Source organism: Nesoenas mayeri (genome assembly GCF_963082525.1).
Source record: "Nesoenas mayeri genome assembly, chromosome: 22".
NCBI lineage: Eukaryota > Metazoa > Chordata > Aves > Columbiformes > Columbidae > Nesoenas > Nesoenas mayeri.
The window spans coordinates 3,867,615-3,889,101 of NC_137572.1; the positions used below are offsets into that span (position 1 = coordinate 3,867,615).

The window sequence follows — 21,487 nt, forward strand, 5'->3', positions numbered from 1 at the left end:
TCCCTCGGTCCCTCGGATTGCTTTAGTCCACCGCAAAGGGGCTGGGGACGAGGGGCGGCCCCCGGACCTCGCGTCCCTTCGTCCCTGGTGACCCGAGGGTGGGAAAGGAGGGGACGCGGGGAGCAAGATGAGGACCGATACACACCTAACTCCGTGTACAGCATGCAGTAATGGCAGCGGAAGGACCCTGCTGGGAACCGTGGCTAGAACGCTAACCAAAAAAAAAAAAGAAAAATTATATATATATATATATATGTATATTTATATATACTGTATATATATATCCCGTAAAAAGATTCGGCATCTCCGCCTCGACACGAGTCGCCCGCGCCCTCGGCGGGAACTGTTCGGACGACCGCTTGTTTGGGCCGGTTTCCAGGGATTTCAGCGCGGGGCTCCTCCTCTGCATCCCAAACGACGGCTCCTCTCCGCTTGCTCCCTTCTCCGGTTCCTTTGTTTTAATTTACTTTTCCTCATTTTCTCTCCCCTCTTTTTTTTTTGCATCTCTGTTTTTTTAGGAACTAAGAGTTCTAGGCTCATATCAGAAAATATAATTAATAAAATGAATCGTGGAATCCCGTTATCGTCGGCGATGTCCGCGGGTGGTGCGATGGACGTGCGGCTCGACGCCGGTCTCCGTCCTCCCTTTCCCTTTGGAGCGGTGTGCTAACTGTTGAAGATCTATATACTATACATACATATATATATATATGTGAACGTGAAGATATATATATATATATATATATATTTTTCCTGGAACACAAATGGCGGCACGGTCCATGAGAAGATGGGGATATCTCGGCAAAGGAGAAAACCGGCGCGGCCGGCCGGAGGGGTCCCCGCGGGGGAAGGGGACCGGGGTGGGAAAAGGGGTGCGGGACACAAAAAAAGAACAAACAAAAAGGAAAAAATTAAAAGACTCAGTCGTGTTGCATCTTCAGCAGGAAGCCTTGGATTATTTCTCTTTTTTTCCTCTCTCCAAATTCCCGTTGCGTTGGGTTTTTTGTTGCATGTTTTTCCTCTCTCCCCCTCCCCGAGGTGGCCTGGCCGGATACTCTCTCAATTCTTATGATTATTTTCGGAAACGGTGAACACTTCTTCTTCCTCCTCCTCCTCCTCCTCCTCCTCTCCTCGGCGCTCGCTGGCCGTGGTCCTGGACGCCGCCGCCGCTCCGCGGGCCGGCTCCGGGGGTCAAAACTGGCGGGCGAGCTGGGCTAGTGGCAGGGCCAGCAGCCAGGGGCAGCCGCTTCGCCGCCACGCGCCGCTGTTGCCGTCGTGCACCGCGCCGGGGCCTGCGGGGGAGAGAAGCGCCCGCACGGTGAGACGCCGGCCCGGATCCAACCGTTCAATACACAAAAACAACATACATACATAATCCAGGGCACCTGAGGGATTGCACATGGTGGCATCGCGCTTCGTGCCACCCTCCACTATCACCTGTCCCTGACAACCCCATTCTTAAGGATTTAACCCTCTTTGGCCCCAGCTCCCTGTCCCGAGCCCGTCCCCTGCTTATCCCTACTGACCGACCTCCTCCGACTCCCTGTGCTCTTCCTTCAAAATTGACCCAAAGTCACTTGCTCCATAAACGACCATTTTGCCCAACATTGCCCGTGCTCTTATCGGTACTAACAAACCATCACAGGGGTGACCGCCCTGTTGTTCCCCACTTGTCTTCCTTGAGGGGGTCAGAAAAACCACCATCTGGCACCGCTACGCTTGGGAATTGGTGTTTTGCATCTGCCCCTGGGCCCAGACGAGCTCAATAAGAAGGAGATGGGACTAGGAGAGTGGACAAGAAGAGCCAAGCTTATCCACACCTTGGGGGCTGCAGGGGTTGAGGGGCTCATAGGTCTCCATTAGAAAGAGTGGGGAGGTGGCCTGAGCTGGTGGCTTGCACAAAAATGCCCCAAATAGTTGGCGCAAGGGAACACTAAGCTGGACAAAGATCTCGAGAAGGTGTCTGGGCTGCTGCAAATGGCAGCGCTGCCCTTGAGGACAGATCGATCCTCTCTGTTGCCGACCCAGAACACATCTCCTCGCTTCAAAACCCAGCTGGGGCACTGAGAACCGCCAGCTTCTTGTTCTCCTGCCTATAGTGCTCTGCCGACACGCTCCCCGATGCCTCGCGCCTCTTCCCGCTTCGCCCCGAATCCCAGAATGGCCGGGAAGCCAAGAGTGAGGGGACCTGGAGACATGATGGTCCCTGTCCTACCTTCCACGGCCCTCCTGACATCTACAAGCCATCCCTAGGCCGTGAGAAACATCAAGAAGCAAACTATGCACCTCTCCAGCCTAATACTGTCCCAAAAATAGACACAAACAGCATCCCAGGGGAGGAAACGCTGCAAGACCCATAGATACTGTGACATGAAAGAAAGGAACGCAGATGTCCCTGCCTGTGCATTGGGGATGGGGAGGGAGCGCGGAGAGACGAGGCGTGCACAGACACACGATGGAAGGGCAGACACCGGCAAAAAAGCACTAATTCACCCCTAAACCCGCAGAGCGGTGCGGTGGGAGATGGGAGCAGCGGGGGACGTGGCTCCCGAAGGGGTTATTTGAGCTGAGAGCCAGAGGGACCCGTGGGAAAACAGGGTGGGAATCTGATAGTGTGAAAGTTGCCCAAATTACTGACCTTTCCAGGGTGTCAAAGCAGTAGTTGTCTCTTCTAAAAATTAAAACAAAAAAAAGGGTAAGTTAGGGCAAAAAGGCAAGGGAAAACACGGGCTTGGGGCGCCGCACTCGGCCTGCCCCGACCCGGGGATGGGAAAAACTAGCGGACGGGGGAGCGAGAGGGATGCTGGTGCTGACACTGTGTCCTGCTCCTCGGGGTCAAAGAGACAAACAGCCTGCGGGACCCCAGACCCAGAGGGGAGCCCTGGTTAAGTCCTCCTTTGCGCCCTTAGCAGGGCTGGGATTTGGGGGAGTCTTGGGGCTCGCTCAGCCCTGCACTCCTCCTCTGGCTCACAGCCTTCTCAAAAACCCTGCAACATCCCAAATGAATTTACTGCCCGACACCAGCCCCTGAGAAGGGACCGAGATCTTGTGATGGAGAGAAGCCGAGAGCTGCTTTCTCCCCCTGACCCTCAAAATGATGTGGTTTCAATGAGTGCTCCATCACGTCGCCCAATGAGCTGCTGAATGAGGTGACGGGCTTCTAATAACAAGTGCTACATGTTAAATAAAGCACCGGTTGACCTCCCTCAAAAAATAGATTAAAATAAGGATTAAGAGACATACGCTACATTAGCCTTCGTTGCACGGCCCTGGAAAGGCTCCTGTCACGATACCCATGGGCTTAAACCTCCATTTGCAGGGGAAATACAATAAAATGTGCCCTCAGCTTCCCAAAAAAGAGGGATATGCATAAAATTGTCCCCAAAAACCTCACTTCTCATGTAAATGACACCACTGAGGATCTCGCTGTGCTGCGTTGGGGCCTGGCATGATGGTGGTGGCTTGCCAATGCATTGTCCCCGTCTGGGGAGAACAGAACTAACCGGGAAGGAAAAAGGGTGCACTGGTGTGGGGAGGGATGCTTTGTGGCCATTGCGAAGGGTGACACGCACCATCTAAGTGGCTCCTGCTGAACCAAAAAGCTTTCTACACACATGAACAATGACAGAATGAAGACACGCGACAGGCATGGCCTTCTGCAAATATTTCGCATGGGAAGACGGCAGTAAATAGAGCGGATTTCTAAGGATGCCTTTCCTCCTACCCGACAATGCTTCCTTCCCACGACTGGGTTTTGCTTCCATTTCTTGCGACCCCCCAAACCTACAAACTGACCAAGCCCCTGCCTTGGGACCCTGCCATGCCCCATCTCTCCCAGGGAAGACGAGGTCCTCTGTCCCCTCTGCGTGGGTTTAGTTACATCCTTTGTACGCGCTACAAAAGACTTTGCAATACAAGAAGGGTGTAGGAAAACAGAGCTTTCCCTCAAACGCTTGTAATGGGGATTAATGCCAGCCCACGGGTTTGCCGTGATGACCTCAAGCTCCATCTCTCCTCTGTTCAACACAAACAGACGCCTTCCACCAGAGGCTCTCCTGCCATAGCGAAAGGATGGAAACCTGGAGCCAAGTCCTAACTTTGCACCAACTGCACGGTGCCGAACGCCTCTGAACTGTGGCACACGTGGGGATATGTTCTGAGGCTTTCATGCTTTCCCTGAGCTTGCCACAGTCTCTGACCCACACCGGAAACACCAAGGCTCAACAGCAAATGCACATCTAACCCAGAAGACGAGGAAGACCCTTCTGTGTGCCCCATGTCGGCGATCTCGCCGTTAAGCCATGTCCCATCCCCGGACGGTTCCAGCAGCACTACTCACCATAGAGGATCATGCTGGCGTTGGTGTTCCCTAGCAGGTTGGAGGCGACGCAGGTGTAGTTGCCGTAGTCCTGCTCGGAGACGTTGAAGAAAGTCAGCCTGGAGAAGAAAGCTTTGTTCTCCACTTTCAGGCCTTTCTGTCCTTCAGCCAGCCTGGGAGAGAAGGGAGAAAGGGATAAGGTCATGGGGATGGTGATGGAAGATGGTTTTTCATGACCTTCTGTCCCCCTTGTCCTGCTGGACGCCTGGGACATTGAGCTGGGGCGGCGATCGTGTGTGAATCGTAGAATCGCAGATTCTGCCCAGATCAATGCCAAAACCCATCTTACAAAAGCTTCTGAGAAAAAAAATAATCTTCCTTCCAAAAGTCCTCATCTATTTTCCCCTGCACCTCGGAATCCTATCCCTGCCTGTGCCGAGGGCTATCGGCAATTTGACTGAGCGCCATGACCCCGATGCCGAAGCTGCCGGACTCTTACCGCTTGTCGTCTTTGTACCACTGGAAGTCGGCGGAGGGGACGGCGGAGGCTTCGCACAGCAGGATGCCCTTCTGCCCCACTGGCACTCCAGTGCTCTTGGCGTCCGAGATGTACGGGGGGTCTGCGGAGAGGAGGAGAAACCTGGAATCAACACTCGGTTTCCCTTATGGCATCCTGCCCCCTCCCCTGGGCTCCTCCGGCTCCCTTTTCTTTCCCGGTGCTTAGGGAAGGAGCCAAAAGCAGCTCTGAGCCCACCCGGATCTCTGGACGCTCTGGTGCTGCTGTCCGGGGGTTTTTGGGCACTTGGGGGACCTGATGCCACATCCCAATGGAGGGTCCTCCTGGCACTGGAGCTAACCCCAAGTAGCAAAAATGGCCAGAGAGGAGTTTAGGAGGGTCTTGACCCCTGTCTGAGCCCAAAAACATACTGTTTTCTTCCTTGCTGTCTTGCTTTTCCTCTCTCATTTCTTCTCAAGACAAATATTTCCTATTTACTGCTCACTTCTCTCCCTGGAGGTTATTGGCATTGCATCTCACCAGGAGCAGAAAACCCACGTTGATGGCGATAACTGAAGAGGAGGTGGTGGAACAAAGTGGAACTCAAAAAGCAGAGGGAAAAATAAAGGGCAAACCACCAACTGCTTGCAAAACCGCCGCTTCTGTTGGCTCTGGGGGATGAAGGCTCTTTTCCCCTTGCTCCCCTCCACCAAAATGCCATTCCCCAGATCTGTCCCCGAGCTACTCACAGTTGACGGTGACTTTGACTCGCTGGACCACAGGCGCTGCCACATCGTTGGACGCGCTGCACTCGTACTCGCCCGACTGCTCCCGCGTGATGCCCGTGATCTCCAGGTACTCGTCCTCGCTGATGAAGCCCACGGCTGCGGGAAAAGATGGAAAGGGCTGTGAGGGATGGGGAGACATGCCCCATAAAAACCCTTGCCAAAAAGCACCGCACCTCTGCAGTGCTCCCGGGCTCGCCGAGAGCATCACTTGCTGGAGACAATGTCCCCATCATGCGCAGGATGGGTGAAGTGATGCTCACCAATACTGCGCCCTGTGCAACACACCCTGGAGAAAAGCCACTTGCCACCAAACTAATGGCAAGAGCGGATTTTCAGTGGCCACCAAACAAGGACAACTTCTCCCTCCTTTACATTTACATCTCCCGCTGCCGAGATGCCGTAATTACCGTGTGAAGCATCTCTGAGACCGGTGTCACACTTAATATTCCTATAAATTTTAAACGGTAGTCCTTGGTACATATGTGTGGCAATTGGAGTCATATTTTAATTAGGCTTGCCCTACACCATCTGAAATTAATAACAGCCTGAATTACCAGTGTAATTTATAAATTAACATGGCTGCAGCATTAGGAAATAAATTAGCTCCGGACAGCTGTTTCGGGGAGCGACTGCCGATGGCGGAGAGGCCGAGCGCGGGTCCGCGGTCCCCGGGGAGCTTGGCCGATGGAGCCCGATGATCCCGGGCTCCCCTCGATTCCTTCTCGGCTACCGCCAGCGTGACCCGATGGGTCACGGCTCGTCACGCTTGACCCGTCGACTGCACATGTCTTGCTCCTAACAAATGCGTGCAAAATGCCAAAATTCCCGCTCGAGCGGCTCGGGGATGAAACCACTGAGTTCATCGGTACTTAATGCAACAGAAGGGCGAAACGTGAAGGTGTCACCCCCCAGTCGACATCCTTTGGACACGCGCAAATTGCAGCGTTACATCCGGTGGGTCTGCAGCGCTATGCGCTGCGAGGAAACGCAATATTTCCTTTCATGGCTGACCTAGAATTGGCTGCTCTGTCGCACAGCGCTGCCTGCTGATAAAATACCGACACAGCCGGCGGCCTTCGGATGCTCTGCGCGGAGATCTGGCTCGGTTTGTGCAGTCTCAGATAACGCTCTGCTGCTAAAGTAACAGAGGGCCCTTCCCCGAGCGTGCCGGAGCCGGCTCGCACACGGCGAAAATTCGCTGTACGGCCCTGATTTGATCTGGGAGCGAATTAGCTGGAGTGCATTTCATTACTCGGCACAAGACTTCATTAAAGGAACTGCGAGGGTCAGCTTTCCGCCTGCAGAAGCTCGGGAAATTGAGAGATTAAGGCGTCTGTGCCGGCGCAGGGCTGAGGTCTCAGATACGTGCATGGGAATTGGACGAGGCAGAGAGTAAAGCATTTGGGGTTTTGGGGCCTGGTTCCCTTCGCGTCGGCACAAAACAGGATGCTGGGCGCCGGAGCTGATGTCTGCTTTTGCCCTGAGCCATCTGGGAATTATTCATGCTTGGATAACGATGATGACAGCATTAAAAACACCAGCTAGAGATCCTGCTAGAGACTCTGGCCAGATCCTGCTTCCTTACATCTCCAGAAATAAGCTGCCATGAGGGATGCCTGCTGCGAGTGCATCACTTGATGCTGGCGAAGCAGGTGATGCCGGGCAATGGGGACACCCCCGTGTCCCCCGTCATCCCCCCGCACAAGTGGCTTTGCAGGAAAATCGGGTCCCTGAAGCTGCTTTGCTGTCGCCCATGTTGGCCAAGGGGTGAAGATGTGACCAAGAGTAATTGCCTGATTGCTTCGCTCCCTGGCCTCTGCATTTTTGCCTATTTATAATGGGAAGCCTGATGATTGCTGGACAAATCTCATTCATTACTGACTGCCGGGAATGGAAAAACAAATAGATGGGACCCAGGGAGCGGGGCCGGGGTTAAACAAACACAATCTGTAAGCTCAGACCTTGCTTTATAGACAGCAGCAGGGTCACCGAGACTGCTGCACTCCCTTGGGGCTCATGGGGTGCGGGACAGACATTTATCTGCTTGTTGGGTTGCACGGGGACATAGAAGTTGCTTTGGGTGAAGCTCCGAGTTCCCTGAGCTTAAGAACAATTCTGTTTGGGATTGTTCTGCAATCCTTCCACCCCAAGCTGGAGCTAAAGAGATGCGCTGAGCACCCAACTGCCACAGTCCCTGTCCCCAAAAGCTCCTGGAGCTTCGGGATGCTCAGGAGGGGGCTGGACCGGGGCCCCCCGGCTCCAGGAGCTCCCCCAGAGGAACCGGTCCTGCTCTGCTTGAATGGATGGTGGGAACTTCTCGAGGCTGTCTCTGCCTGAGCGCAATTAGGAGCTGAAATATTGCAGGAATTAATGGGAGAGCTCTCACGTCTCCTCGGGAGCTGGAAAAGCAGTGCGGCCAGCACACAGAATTATTATTATTATTAATACTAATAATAAAATACAGGCCAGAAATGGAACAGCCACACACTTGGCGAAGGTATAATCTTTCCTCATCAGCCAGGGTGATGGACTAACCGGGGAGCTCGGCGGCGTTTGCTGTGACGTTTTGGAGCGGTGAGGGTGCGATGAGGTGCGGGCAGATGCCTCGTGCATCCGCATTCCTCCCTCCTCGCTTTTGTCCTTCTCTTGCTTGTCCTTGTTTTCCCAGCCCAACTCGTCTCCCTTCTGCCCTCTCCTACCCATTTGCTTCCCTCAAGCACCTGACAACATAATAACTCACCAGAAAGCCAACAGGCGTTCCCAAATTAATTAGGTGCCGTTGTCCCCCAGGTCACCGTTGTGGTTGTATTTGGGTCTCTGGGACGTGTCACTGCCACTATTGCTTCTGTGCACCAGGCAGAGGATCCTAAAGATCCTACAGATCACCGCCCTAATGAAGTTTCAGCTGCTCTATGTGCTGTCTGCAGACAACACGAGCACCAGACATGGACACAGCTCTGATAAGAAACAGCCTCAAAGGGACAAGAGCCACGTTGCCCCAATCTATGCAAAGCAAAGCACGGGAAAACAGACATAATCACAAAATACCAAGTGCGAAGGGTCTACAAAGAACAGCTAGTCTGGGCTGCAGTCTTTTGACCTCTAAGGCTCGACCTCAACAATCATCCTGCGATGAGCTGGGTGTCCCCATGGGCTCTGGATGCCCAAAATCACGGCGCTACCCTATACGCTATGCTGCCGTGTTTGCCGGGTGCCGATCCGACTCACCGGGATCGGCCGGAGAGGGAGAATATTTTATGGAGATAATTTTATTAAAATGTTTACAACAATGCAGATATTGACATCTGGCTTCAATCAATAGCGCAATTTATTGTCCTTCAAGGTGAACATTAAGCCGAGCTGCCCATTAGTCAATATTTACCTCCAAGGTCTATAAATCTTTATACGGGCTTCGGCGGATGTTGACAGCGGCTGATTCCAGATAAGTAAAAGTAAGAGCGTGAAACATTGCTCCTTTTGGAGGTGAAATAGTAACTAGTTAATTACAGCCCCTACAGCGATTCACTACTATCAATTTATGGCTACTTCTGGCAATAAAAATTAACATCGCGCAGACTCCTGGCTCCCAGTGACGCGCTAAAACCCAGACCCATCTATTTCAAACGTCGCTCGGATGTGATAGCGATGGCCTTCTTATAACGGTTTAGAGTAAATAAATAAAACGCACAAAGGAAATAAGAGTGAATTGCCGGCGCCCCAGACCTGCTTCACCTCTGCAGCAGATGGAAAAGTGGGAGGCGGGTGATTTTGTGGCATCATGGGGGTGATTTGGCTCCCCATGTGCCGGAAAGGGGATGGGGGAAGGATTCTCCCCCAACGGGGACTCCCAAAGCGGGTTGGACATCCCTGGAGATGGGGGTAAAGAAGAGCTAAGGATGCCTCCACCGCGATCCCCCATCAAAATTGGTAAGCACCTGCTTCACCTCCTATTAATCAGTATTACCCGCTCCTGACCGCTCAATTAACTCAGACAGAAAGAAGTTCAGGTAGTTCTAACATTTGCTTTTTCTTTAGATTGGGCGAACCACTCCGGTTACGTGGCTTCCCCACCGTGCGCCCCCTCTTAGCGCCGCCACGCTCCGGTGGAGAAAGATTGGGGGTAATTAACCTGCTGGAAACCATCCAGAGCGATCATTACAAAAATGATTTCTTTCAAGATTACCCTATCGACCCGGGCGAGCGCAGCGTGCTCCTCTCCCCCTCTCGCTAATGTTGCAACCCGTATCTCAGGGTTCAGCCCATTTCCACCCATCACCATCCTTAGAGGTGCGAGCCCTTTAGAAAGCACATCTACACTAGCAACATATAGGAAACATAGGGTAAAAACCTCCTCTTCTGCATTTTTACAAGCCTTCAGATGAAGAAGCACAACCCCATATCAAAGACTGCGTTGTGCTCGCACGGGGCCGAGCCGCCCTCTCCCTTTGAAGTTTCCCAACTACAAGGAAAGAATCTCCCCTCTAACATGTTTTTCCATGTTAATTAGCATGTTTCTGTGGCCTAATGTTGCGCGAAGCCCCGGGGGACCTTGTTCTCGCTGCTGCGCTTCTGTTCGGTGCTCGAGGCTTTGCGGCAACTCCCTCTGCTGCCACAGCCTGGGGACCCTCCTCATCCTCACGTCCCAGGGCTGCTGACCATCACCACTTGTCCCCAAGACCCACTGTTGTGACCGCACTTGCTTGGCGCACCCGCAGTCCGCTCTGAGACCACAGTTGAGGCTCAAATAACGATATCTCAAATATTTAACAATTTAGTGGGCACGTGCAACACAACTCTTCAGTCACTGGGAAAAGCAAGGTGCCGAGAGCCTCCAGATGCCACCACATCGTTACCCCTGGTCCCTCAACTTGTATTCACCACCTAGAGCCCATACTCGCAGCCTATAGCCTCTATTCACCGCCTACAGCTTCTATTCTGAGCCCATAGCCTCTATTCTCAGCCCATAGCCTCTATTCGCCATCCACACCATGGATGCCGGCCCGCTCGCCTCGCCACGACATGCGTTCGAGTCCGTCCGTCTGCCCATTATAGCGCCATCGTGAAGATTTTTCAGCTTAAAAGTCCTTGAAAGTTTCCCCTCTGTGCCTTGTCAAACGAGATCTTCCCACTTTCCCTCTCGTCCCCGCTAACAATATTTATACTCATTTCTTTTATTGAAATCTACCTGCTGCCTGTTCTATTAAAGCTGCCTGAGTGGCAGCTCCTATTCTCCGGGAGCCCGTGGCCCATCTATTCTCCAGACAATGAGGTACAAGCAGTCTATCTTCTATTGTGCTTCCCAGCCTTCGGCTCTCCCATCTTCCCTCTCTAAAGGGCACTTCGGAGATGCCTCCAACGCAAAAATAATGGGATGCAGGGATGCACGGGGGTGCCGAGGTACCCAGGATCCCTGGGGGATGCTTCTTCCCCATCCCCTGAGCATCGCAATTCCTACTTAAACTTAAATCCTCATCGCCAGGCGTCGCACGGCTCGCTGCTGCTGGGATCTTTGCACGCCTCGGCAAACTTATTTGTTACCGGGAATAAAAGAGGAGCATTAAACCTTTTGTTTGCGAGAAGTAGTTCCTTGGGAAATAACAGGATTATGGAAATTAATATTTAAAGCGACAAAACAACACAACTCGGGGACCAACCACCCTTGAACGAGGCTCTAACTCAGGAGCAAATGAGTCGAATAAAGAATGAGCCCTTTGATTTCAGCGTAAGGGAGAGCTGGGCTGGCTCAGAGCTTATCAAATGGAACCAAGTGACCATCCTTGGCCTCTCCCAGCCCTGTCTCCTCCCAGGGAGACCAATGAAAAGGTCCAAACAACATTTGTCACCCCGTTTTAGTAAATTAACAACTGCTGCGGTTCACAAAGTGCCTAAGTGGTGATGGATCTGTAGCAAAAATGGGTATAGGGCTCATTACAGGGCTGATTTTCTTAATGATACTCATGCATTATTCGCTAGATATCATCCTCCTTAGCCCTCGGGGTCTGCTTGCTTGGAGGACGAGGCGGTGGGACCGGGAGGGAGGGATGCTCCTAAATAAAAGGTTCGGCACCGCTTCCCACGTGGCTTTTCCGCCTCCTTGCGGGAACACATGCACGGGGCACACAAAACCCAAATATTGAGGCTCCTGTGGAGCCAAAACCTCTATGGAAAGTTACTGACAAGACGGCATCTCCCAGTGGCTCCAGACCAGACCCCAATGACAACTCCTCTCTCCTTTCATCCCTTATTCTTTCCTCCTCCCCCCAGTTTTTGTCCCTGTTGCTGCTCGCAAGGTGAGAGAGGACGGCGCCACCGGAATGAAAGATTCTCCGGCGTGCCCTCTCCCGGTGCCGGCCCTAATTCATTTTTCACGGCCCCTTGCAGTGACAAAAGCCGCTGCTTCTCTCTTGTAAGCGTGCGCCGTGCAATAAGTCAAAGCTGATGTGCATTTCCCCCCCGGGTGCCGAAAGGCGTGCTTTTGATTTAATTTGTCCCGTTGTTTGGCTCGCGGCCCCGTGCCGCTGGGTTCCTTTGGAGGTAGAGCCCCGTCCGTGCGGAGGGGCTGCCCGACAGATGGGGGACGGTGGGTAGTGTTTAAATCATTTGCTGCGATGATACCGAGATGTCGGAGAGTGACAGATGCTGCCGGAGACAAATCGCCCCGGCGAACGCGCGCATCCTGTTTACGGGAGCGCTCGCTCCCCGATTAAATCCTGTCGCAACTTGGCTTTTCCTGGAGCCCAGCCTATTTTTTGGCAGCTTTCTCGATGTCTCTACAAAAACCTGTGGCGCGCGAGGCTTGACGAGGAGAGATAATGCCAAGAAACCAAGCACTCCTGCCTGCTTTTTGCAGGACTTTTGCTAAGCATCCCCCCAATAAAAGCACCTGGGTGGGATACTGGTGGTGAGATCCACCACATCCTTGTATAATGTGCCCCCCATGTGCAACCGGCATCCCCGTCCCCTGCCCAACTCGAACTGCCCCGTTTTCCTCCGATTTGTCTGAAAAACAGCTGCGGGCGGCTGGGCCTGCGGGGTCCCTCCGGCTGCAAATTCATACCCAAAGGCTTTCTCCGCAGGACAAGCTCTTAAGAAGCGAGCGCAATCCAAAGCGTTAAATGGCTGTCACCTCTGCTAAGCCGCATTTCAGCGGCATTAAGAAAAATATCCCTAGGATGGGAAGCAAGTGGCATAATGGCATTAAAGGGAAAAAAGAAGCATCAAGTGCTGGCTAAATCCATTCCCGGTGCTGGCGAGAAGTCACGGGGATCTGGGAAACTTACTTTCTCCCTGCACATGGTTGCCGAGCCCAAACACGATTCCTGCCACAGGTCTCTATAGACGGGGGGTATTTTCTTTCCCTCCTCGTCCCCCGGGATCCCCCAAAACCATATGAATCCCTGGTAGGGTGAAGCTTGCAGTCTCCTCTCCATCATCTTTAGCCCGTCTTTATTTTTCCAGACACGCTATTTTCCAGCCCAGTGGCCTTGCTCTGTCCCTTGTGTTTTATGATGCTGATGTCTCCATTTCTGGAGGATCGCTCGCCACATCACGGTTTATTCGGAGAGACTGGGGAAACGCATCAGGGGTGAGACAATGGGCACAGGCGGATGCAGGGATGGGGGATCCTGGTTTTGGGGCACTGGGAGAGACTGGGAACACTGGGACTGGAGCGCCATTGAGCCCATCGTCCCCTCTCCGTGAAGGTATCGGCTCCACTATGGGCACAGGGAGGGCAGCGAGAGGCATCGCTTTGCCAGGAAAAAGCCATTTTAAGTAACAGCGGTGTACCAGAGGAATGGGAAAAACCCATGGGCTACGGCATTGCTCTGGCTTTAAATTATACTGTAGGAGGATAACAATAAAAGAGAGGAAGACAGAGAGAGAGACCAGGAGGAAAAAGAATTGCCATTGTTTTACCAAGCAGATGGGAAAGTTCAGGGGATCAGAAAAAGACTATTATTATCTTGACTCGACCGAGAGAAGATGGGAAAGGAAGAGGCATTTTTTTCCCCTGCAGCAAGCAGTGCCGCGGCACAAGTCATTTCAGCAACGAGTCGCGAGGAAACTGTGCCCGAGTTCCCCCCACGGCCTGGGCACGCCGGCAGGATTTGGTGTTTTGTCCCTTTACCCCCAGCGGTGTCACCACATCGTGCACCGGGGCGATGGGCAGGGGAGGCGGGACCTCGCCACCTCCAGCTGTGCCGCCAGATGTGCCCACTGCTGGTGGCACCGCAGCTGCAGCACCTCAGGGCAGCAACATCTGCCCCACCGACCCAAATTCTGCTGCGCTGCCCTAAAGACACTAAAGACTACACTAAATAGGTGACAAATCTCCACATTTTTTCTGCTGGACGCAGCACCGTGAGCACAACATGATTTTATTTTTTGCCAGCATGTCTCAGCTCCACGTCCGTATGAGTGCGGCAGCGTTTCTCAGCCTCGCCTGACATAAGAAAAGTCTCTTTTTACCCATGTTCAGCCTATGGAAATGGCACAGACACAGACAACTGATTTACAAACCAGAGCAGATGCCGGTGCAACATCTTCCCTGCAAGTAGCAAGGTGATGCTCCATGGGAGCATCCTTCACCTTCCATGTCCCTTCGCCACTTTCTACCATTTCTCCCTTTCCCTCCAGCATCTTTTGCACAAATTCTCTCTCCTCCCCCTTTCCCTCTTCCTCTCCCCGCCACCTTGCCCTTCCCTTGGTCTCCAGATGTCACCTTGTCACCTTTCCTCCCCTGTACCCGCGTCCCTGGGACGCGGAGCAGGGGGCTGGCAACCTGCCCTGCCTAATCCTGCGGCGACCGATTCCTCGGGTGCTTAATATTCACGACAGAGAGAAACATTTCACGGCGAATTGGACGCACATTCAACTGGAAATGGAAATTTTATGACTCTTCTCACTCCGCACCCGCAGATTACACCAGCTGAGAAAACATGGAAGCAAATGAACAACCTGTGAACTGTAAAGTATATTAATAATGAAATCACAGCCCGGGAAATGAAGGCTTTATTCTGTTTATATTCTGCTCCATTTATAGAGAGCGCTCGCGCTAGCTCCACCCCATTAGCCGGCAATCTGCACTGGGAAAGAGTGTGAGGACAGCGGGGCTTGGGCAACAAAATTTGGGTGCTATTTCCTCACAGTCAGACGTGTCTTTGGCTCGGCAAACCTGGGCCACATGTCAGACGACCCATCCGGGCTCTCTCCTCCCCAAAAATAACAGTGGTGGCTTATGCAAAGCCCATCATGGGAGTAAGAAAGGAGCCGGAGCTGAGTTCTCTCCAGCTGAAGTGACCTGGTGTTGACAGAATGGGGACGCGCTTCCACAGCTCAGAGTTTTATAATAATACCTCGGGGGAATCGCCAGCAAAGTTTGGCCCCAAATATAATTAGTTTGCACAGCTATTAGGGGCTGATAAAAGGTTTTAATTTGTGTGGAGATCTCTCGCATCTCAGACGCCCCCGTCCCTTGCTCTTCCCCACGCCAGCTGAATAAAAAGGCAGCTCCTGGGCAGGCTGATGACACAAAGCTGCACATTGACCTGGGGAGGAGGGAAGCGAGCTTGTCACTAAAGAAGAGACAGATAACACCATCGGAGTGTTGGCTTTTGGCTGCCTTGTCCCACCACGCCAAAGAAAATAACTAGAATTCTTGCCATAGTTCATCAAGGTACTGAGAAGGGACGTCAGTGCGAGTGATGCTCGTGAAATCGCCACCTCTGCACAGAACGGGAGCACAGGCAATGGGACTAATGACAAACTTCCCGGCTGCCCCAACCCAATCCCACTGCTGCAAACAGGTCAGCTCATCAACAAGAAAAATCACTCTCCAATAATTTTATCAATATCACTTTGTACGGGGCACCAGCTCCTTCATCAAGGAATAGGCTGAAGACCAGAGGGCTTTTTTCCTCCTTTTCTTAAGAGAAAGACATCGCCTCATTCATTGCTAAGGGTCTTGTTATCCTTGTACCAAGATGCACATTTTGAAGGCGGCTATGCCAAATATGCTAACAAATCAGCTCAGAGAGTTCATTTCCGCCATGTGGGGAATCAAAAATATTACTTTTATAAATATACATGTACAAGTACATTATCTCCTGTTGCTTCCAAAGAGAGGGAGGAGCCAGGGCACGTCGGTGGAAGGGAAATGCTAAAAGGAGCTACTCACAGCCCATAACTTAGCGAGGGGCTTGATGATGCTGAGGACAGCAAACCCCACAGCCTGCAATGCGATGCTGCTGATCCTGGCTCTGCTGAGCCAAATCCCGCTCCATAGGAGCTGCTGGGAAGCTGCTGCCACTCAGGAAGCTAAAATCCCTTTGCTGGTCTCTACACACATGCACACACTCTCTAAGCAACCCCTGGCAATGCCAGTTTCTCCTTCACCGCCACCACGCACAAAACCAGCATCCATTTCCAAGTTCTGCTCCTCCAAGAGCAGCACAATCTATTTCTTTGCACCCCACGCAATGGTAACAGAGCTGGGTGGCCGGTGACTCTTTTCCCGGCCGATCTGTCCCGTATGCGCCGCTTAAGCGCGGATCAAAACCGGTGGCAGATTTACAGGTTAACGATGATTTAGTGGAGTGCACCGTGGCCAAATTAATGCCGGCTATAATGTAGTTTACCTCATTAAACAATGCACACCAAGATCCTGTCTGTTGTAAAACAATTGGTCTCTGAAGCCTAGTGTTCATCTTCCAGGGTTGCTGGGAGATAATAAATGGGTAATATTCCGGCGATAATGGTAATGGAGTCACGGCTCAGAGCTAATATTATGGCAAAGCAGTAATTATTTCAACAGTAAACAAGGGGATGGTTGAGCTGCCGACAGGATTGGAGCCGGTTGAAATGCTTCAGTTCATTTAGCCGAAGCCCGGGTCTGAAACCGCCTCCTGGAAGGAGGATGAGATGCTTGGCCACCCAATGGGTGGGACAAGGCTCCGTGAGACACCCAGCCACCTCGAGACTTGGGGACATGTGCCACGAGGTGAGGTGGGACATCACTTATGGCACGGTGGCCAACCTAACCCATCGCTTCAGCTCGGGGTTGGCTCTGAGCTCCATCATGCAGAGCAGCAGAACTCATGTCCCTTCTTTGAGACATCACATCTCACACAGCATCTCCCCCAACCCTTCTTCCTCAAAAGGGGATCAAATCTCTCCTTCCTACAAGGCGCTACGACCTTGGGTTGGCTCTTTGGAACACGTTCAGCCCGAGGTGACGCAGACGAACCCTCCCTGGCACCTCAACACCAAGGAGAGATGGCAGGCGGGTTCCTGACCTTCTCCAAACCCCCCAGAACCCGCACTGGGAGGGAAAAGACAGAAACATGAGATCCGGGATGAACGCACCACCAGCTGTACACAAACCATCTGCTCTCTCCGAGAGCCATTTTGCCATTAAAAAGGACCAGCAGAGAGCATGGCTCTCTGGGCTTAAAGTTAATTAGATGACTTGAGGCAGGGTTAAAGGGAGAGATCCCGTGGGATGCTGAGCTCAGCGCTGCCAGCATGGAATAGAAGGAATTTTCCCACCCAAGTGGATGCCCCGTCTCACGGTGCCTCCCAGCCGGGCTCCAAACCTGACATCTACCCCACAAACATCCCAGGAACGAGCAACTCTGCAACCTGGATTTGTCCTCTTGTTTTAAGCCTCGCCCAGAGCCAATATATCAGTATATCCCAATATAGCAGACTTCTCCCAGAGTCCCTTCACTGCTGGTGTATGGACAGATCATCTCATGAGACCTTTGCCACGTTGGGCTGCCTTGTCTCGTCTTTCTTAAGTGCATATGGGAGATGAGGGACAGCTGGTGTACCTCTTCCAGGGAAGATGCTGAGGGCCATGGAGGTTAAATTGGCTCATCAGGGAGGGTATTTGGGATGTAGTGACCTCGGGGCCCTCCGAGCATCCCCCTGTGTCTCCTACCTCTGCTTGGCCAAGTACCCAGGCAGCATATGGATTGAGCTTTCAGCACCCAGCCTAATCCTAAGATTAATGAGAGATTCCCACTATAAAGCCCTTTTGATCAGACCTCTCATGAGTAAATACATGGTCGAGTCAAATCGTAATATTTTCCTACCCTGGCAGCCGCTGGCTAAAGCCTTACACCTGAATCCATCATACTACAGCAATAATCAAAAGGCAATTAGACAAAACCGTGGCAGCAAAGTCCATCAAGGGTCGTTAAGGATGACGGGTTGGACGCAGCCTCTGGCTCAAGATGTCTGTCCTTGGCAGACCAGTGCCACCGAAGGTACCTGTGTGCACACACCTCGGTTTTACACCCTTTCCTTTTGTCCCTGGCCCTGTCATGGCAGGATAACCACGCTTGTGGTCTGACCACCAAACCCTCGCTATCGTTACTAAGCCGTGCCTGCTCCTCCTGGGACAGAGGCTGCTGAGCCTTCATCCCTCCTGGGAGAGCCCTCGCTGCGGTTCCTCAGCACATCTCCCCAGCTTTACATGATACATGATGAGTCTCCTGTCTGCAGCATGGATAAATATCCCCCGGATGGCTCGACTCTGCCAGCGAGCGGCTCCTCGCGCTTCGGCGTCACCTCGTGCTTTTTCCTAGCCAAGAACTTCCAGCCTCGGTCCGCTGACAAGATGGCAATTGCCATGACAACATCAGAGCCACCCCAAAATAATAAATAAGAAAGCCCAGTAACTATGGAAACACCTGAGTGACCAAAAGCAGGCTATTAACTAGAAGATCTCTCTGCGGTTTACAGATGGCATCGGCTCTGCGAGTCTGGGGACCGTAAGGCAGCCAAAACCTTCCAAACGAAGGCAAAGCTCGCCAGCTGTGGGTGAAAACACAGATGTGCGTGGGCACACATGACGCTGCTTTTCAGACCCCAGCATCCAAGCCTCCTGCACAACCTACCTCTCCTCTGGGAAGTTGCTGCTGCCTCCACGCTGGATGCTATATCCTGACCGTGGTTATTCTACATCCCCCTCTCCCTCTTTGCCTCCCTTCGCCCTGCCGAGGGTGCCTCTCTCCACTGCCATCCTGATTTCTCAGGCACGTCAGGGGTGCCAAGGGCGGATGGAGCCACCCCATAGGAAGCCAGAGCTTGTTTTTGGTGAGATGCCCAGGGCAGAGCCCCAAAACTGTTAAGCCTCCTCTGGCAAGGCAGAAAAACCTGTGACTACACCAGCTCCCCTTCTTGTTCCACCTCAACCTGTCTAGCTGCATTAACCCTTCTCCAGAGCCAGCGTCCTCTTCTTGCTCATGGCATGAGGGTGAGCATGGGTAGAGCAAACCACCATGCAAGACATCAGTGGAGGCATCGGCAGGGAAATCTTGCTTGGGTTCACTCAGCTCCCGAGCTCTACAGCAAAAATCTCAGATTAATTTTGTAGGGAACTCTTCCAGCCCCCAAACCAAACAGAGCCTCAAAACAGGCTTAATGGCTCCCATAACATTGCAACAACCGCAAATGCAAACATTTCAGCAGAGGTAACCACATCAAGCTGCTAAAAACATATTGCACCAGACAGAGCAATGCACAGGGAGAAAACAGCCGGGTGGGCAAGGGAGCTGGAAAAGGGTCTTGAGGAACATCAGTCACGAGGAGCTGGGCTGCTCTTGGTGTAAAAACCCTGAAGGACCCAACCACATGCTCTTATTTGCTGCATTTCCCACCACTAGCTGAGGATAAGCAGTGAGGCGGACCTACAACCCAGAGAGCTTTGGGTCCCTGCTTACTCCTGTCTCTCCAAATTAAGAGTATATCCTACTACGGAAAGTGTTATTGTCTCGGCATCCACTATAGCACCTCTGGGCACCTGCCCTGGCTCTTGTTTCGGTACCCATGTTAAAAACCTTGTCTCTGCTACATGTGCTGAATGCAGAACAGAGAAGTTGAGGTCCCTGTTGATAGCTTGGCAGAGCCAGAGAGAGAAAGAGAAGAGCTGCCTACGGAGACGAGCGGCCACCGAAGTTGTCTGGGACCACCCCTGGGCTCAGCACCCTCCGTTGGCAGGTGGCCGGGCTCTGGAAAAGCTCCGTGATCACTTGTTCCCTTTGAGTTTTGAAAGCAGAATGCCTAATCACGGCCAGAAATCAGCTAAGAGCTGCTGCTGCAAATTACACGGCGCCACAGGTAATTTCTGATTAGCTCACTCTTCCTCTCCTGGTGCATCCTCAGTTTCCATAGCAGCTAAGTCCTAAGTAAAATGGAAACATCTGGTTCAAGCGCAGGTAAAGATTCCCCGGGGGAAAGAAACCTGCCGGATGGCAGCAAACATGGAAAATAGCCCTCGCAAAAAAGGGAGGCATCGTAAGCCCGGTTAGGACAGGATGGATGATGTGTGGGAGAAGGTGGTGAGGGGCACAAGGGTGTCCTGGGGGAGCGGGAGGGGAGGAAGGAAAACCAAGATGCACGTGAAAAACAGATGGTAAGGAGGCTGAGCGAGACAAAACTACATTGTCAGGGTGGACAAGGGGAAGAGGAGAAAGAAGAAAAGGGTTCGAGATGGGAGCACTTGGACTGCCACAACCATAAACGCTTCCTGATGGTGATGGATACAAGCAACAGCAGCTTTGATGCTACAGAGAGATGCTTGGGACTGCAGAGGAGCACACGGATCCATGTCTGCATTGCAACACAGACCCTCACCGAGGGCCACCCTCTTGGAGACATGACCTAAGGTGGTTAAGCCAACGTATGCACCTGGGAATGGTTTTTACAGAGGCTGCTCTCAAACAAACAGGCTGAGATGCTGCCAACTCAGCTCGCTCTCTGCCTGGGCTATGGAGAGTGATGGATCTAGACCAGTAGTTTGCTACAGTGCAGATATAGGAAAAGAAAAAGAAACTTAAAAAATCAATGGAGATGCTGCAGCCATGGTCAGGCAGCTGAACAGAGGGAGCAGACGTGGCGCCATCCATCATGGCACTGTCTCCTCCGCCCGGCCACGGAGACCACGATGGAGAACTTGGGACCGTTGTCTGAGACAATGGCCCGTGTTGGTAAAATCTCAGTGGCCACATGGCTGAGGCTGAACTGAAGCGCTTAGATGGGATCAGAACCTGGCACTGCCCCTTGGCAGGATGGGTTGTCCCAGCCAAAGCCCCCACATCTCACCGGTGAGAACCTCGCAGCCACATGGGAATAACGGGGCAGCAAAACGCAACATAAATGCCAAAAACCACCTGGAAAAGGGTTTTTAGATAATATGCTCCCTAACAGGCACTTCCCAGCAGTCACACCCACGGGTTCTGCTCAGGTTTCGCTTACGAATTAACAAGGCCACCAATTAATGCTTCCTGTGTTTTCCTACTCATTTGCACTACTTATAGGCCTCCTTTGAAGCAACACATGAAAATTCCCCAAAATCTTTTCAAAATAGAGCCGGACAAGCATATGCAATTGCTAAACATGACAACCGCAACCTGGCACCTACTGCCAGTTCAACACGTGCGCTACATTATAAGCTCCTCTCTCAGACCACCAAGATGATGTTTTTCCACCAAAGTCAACAAATCCTGCATTAAGACACATCTTTTCAGTATAGAACACTTTTTTTTTGGCAGTTGCAAGATGAACTGGACAACGACACCTCTCCAGCCGCTCGCAAATGGCTCTGTGCCTTCCCGGAGTATTTCTAGAAACGTTTGGCTCTTACCTTTGGGCGAGATGTGTCTCCAGGTGATTGTCGGGTCTGGCCTGCCCGTGGCTATGCAGGTGAGGCTGACGTTGCCGCCTTCATTGATGGAGATGTCAGGAGAGATCTCGATGATTTTTGGGGACACTGCAATGACACAGAGAGGTAGGTGAAAATACAGCTGATTTCTGCTCCAACTCAAATGCCATAAGGTGGGTGAAGGAGGCTGAATTTCCTTCCTCCCTCCGCCTCGACAA

At 52.4% G+C, this 21,487-nt stretch overlaps 1 protein-coding gene across 2 annotated transcripts in view; it reads right to left on the bottom strand.

Moving 5' to 3' along the window:
• Positions 1-1,191: 1,191 nt before the first annotated feature.
• Positions 1,192-21,487, bottom strand: part of LOC308048760 (protein CEPU-1) — a gene marked incomplete at both ends in the record, with an annotated part of 282,261 nt that continues 261,965 nt past the window's right edge. For both annotated transcript variants that reach the window (XM_080358061.1, XM_080358060.1), the window contains 6 exons: positions 1,192-1,292; positions 2,639-2,671; positions 4,340-4,491; positions 4,818-4,938; positions 5,564-5,698; positions 21,252-21,377. In XM_080358061.1, coding sequence (XP_080214187.1) covers positions 1,192-1,292; positions 2,639-2,671; positions 4,340-4,491; positions 4,818-4,938; positions 5,564-5,698; positions 21,252-21,377 — 668 coding nt within the window. The remainder of the gene's footprint in view (positions 1,293-2,638; positions 2,672-4,339; positions 4,492-4,817; positions 4,939-5,563; positions 5,699-21,251; positions 21,378-21,487) is intronic.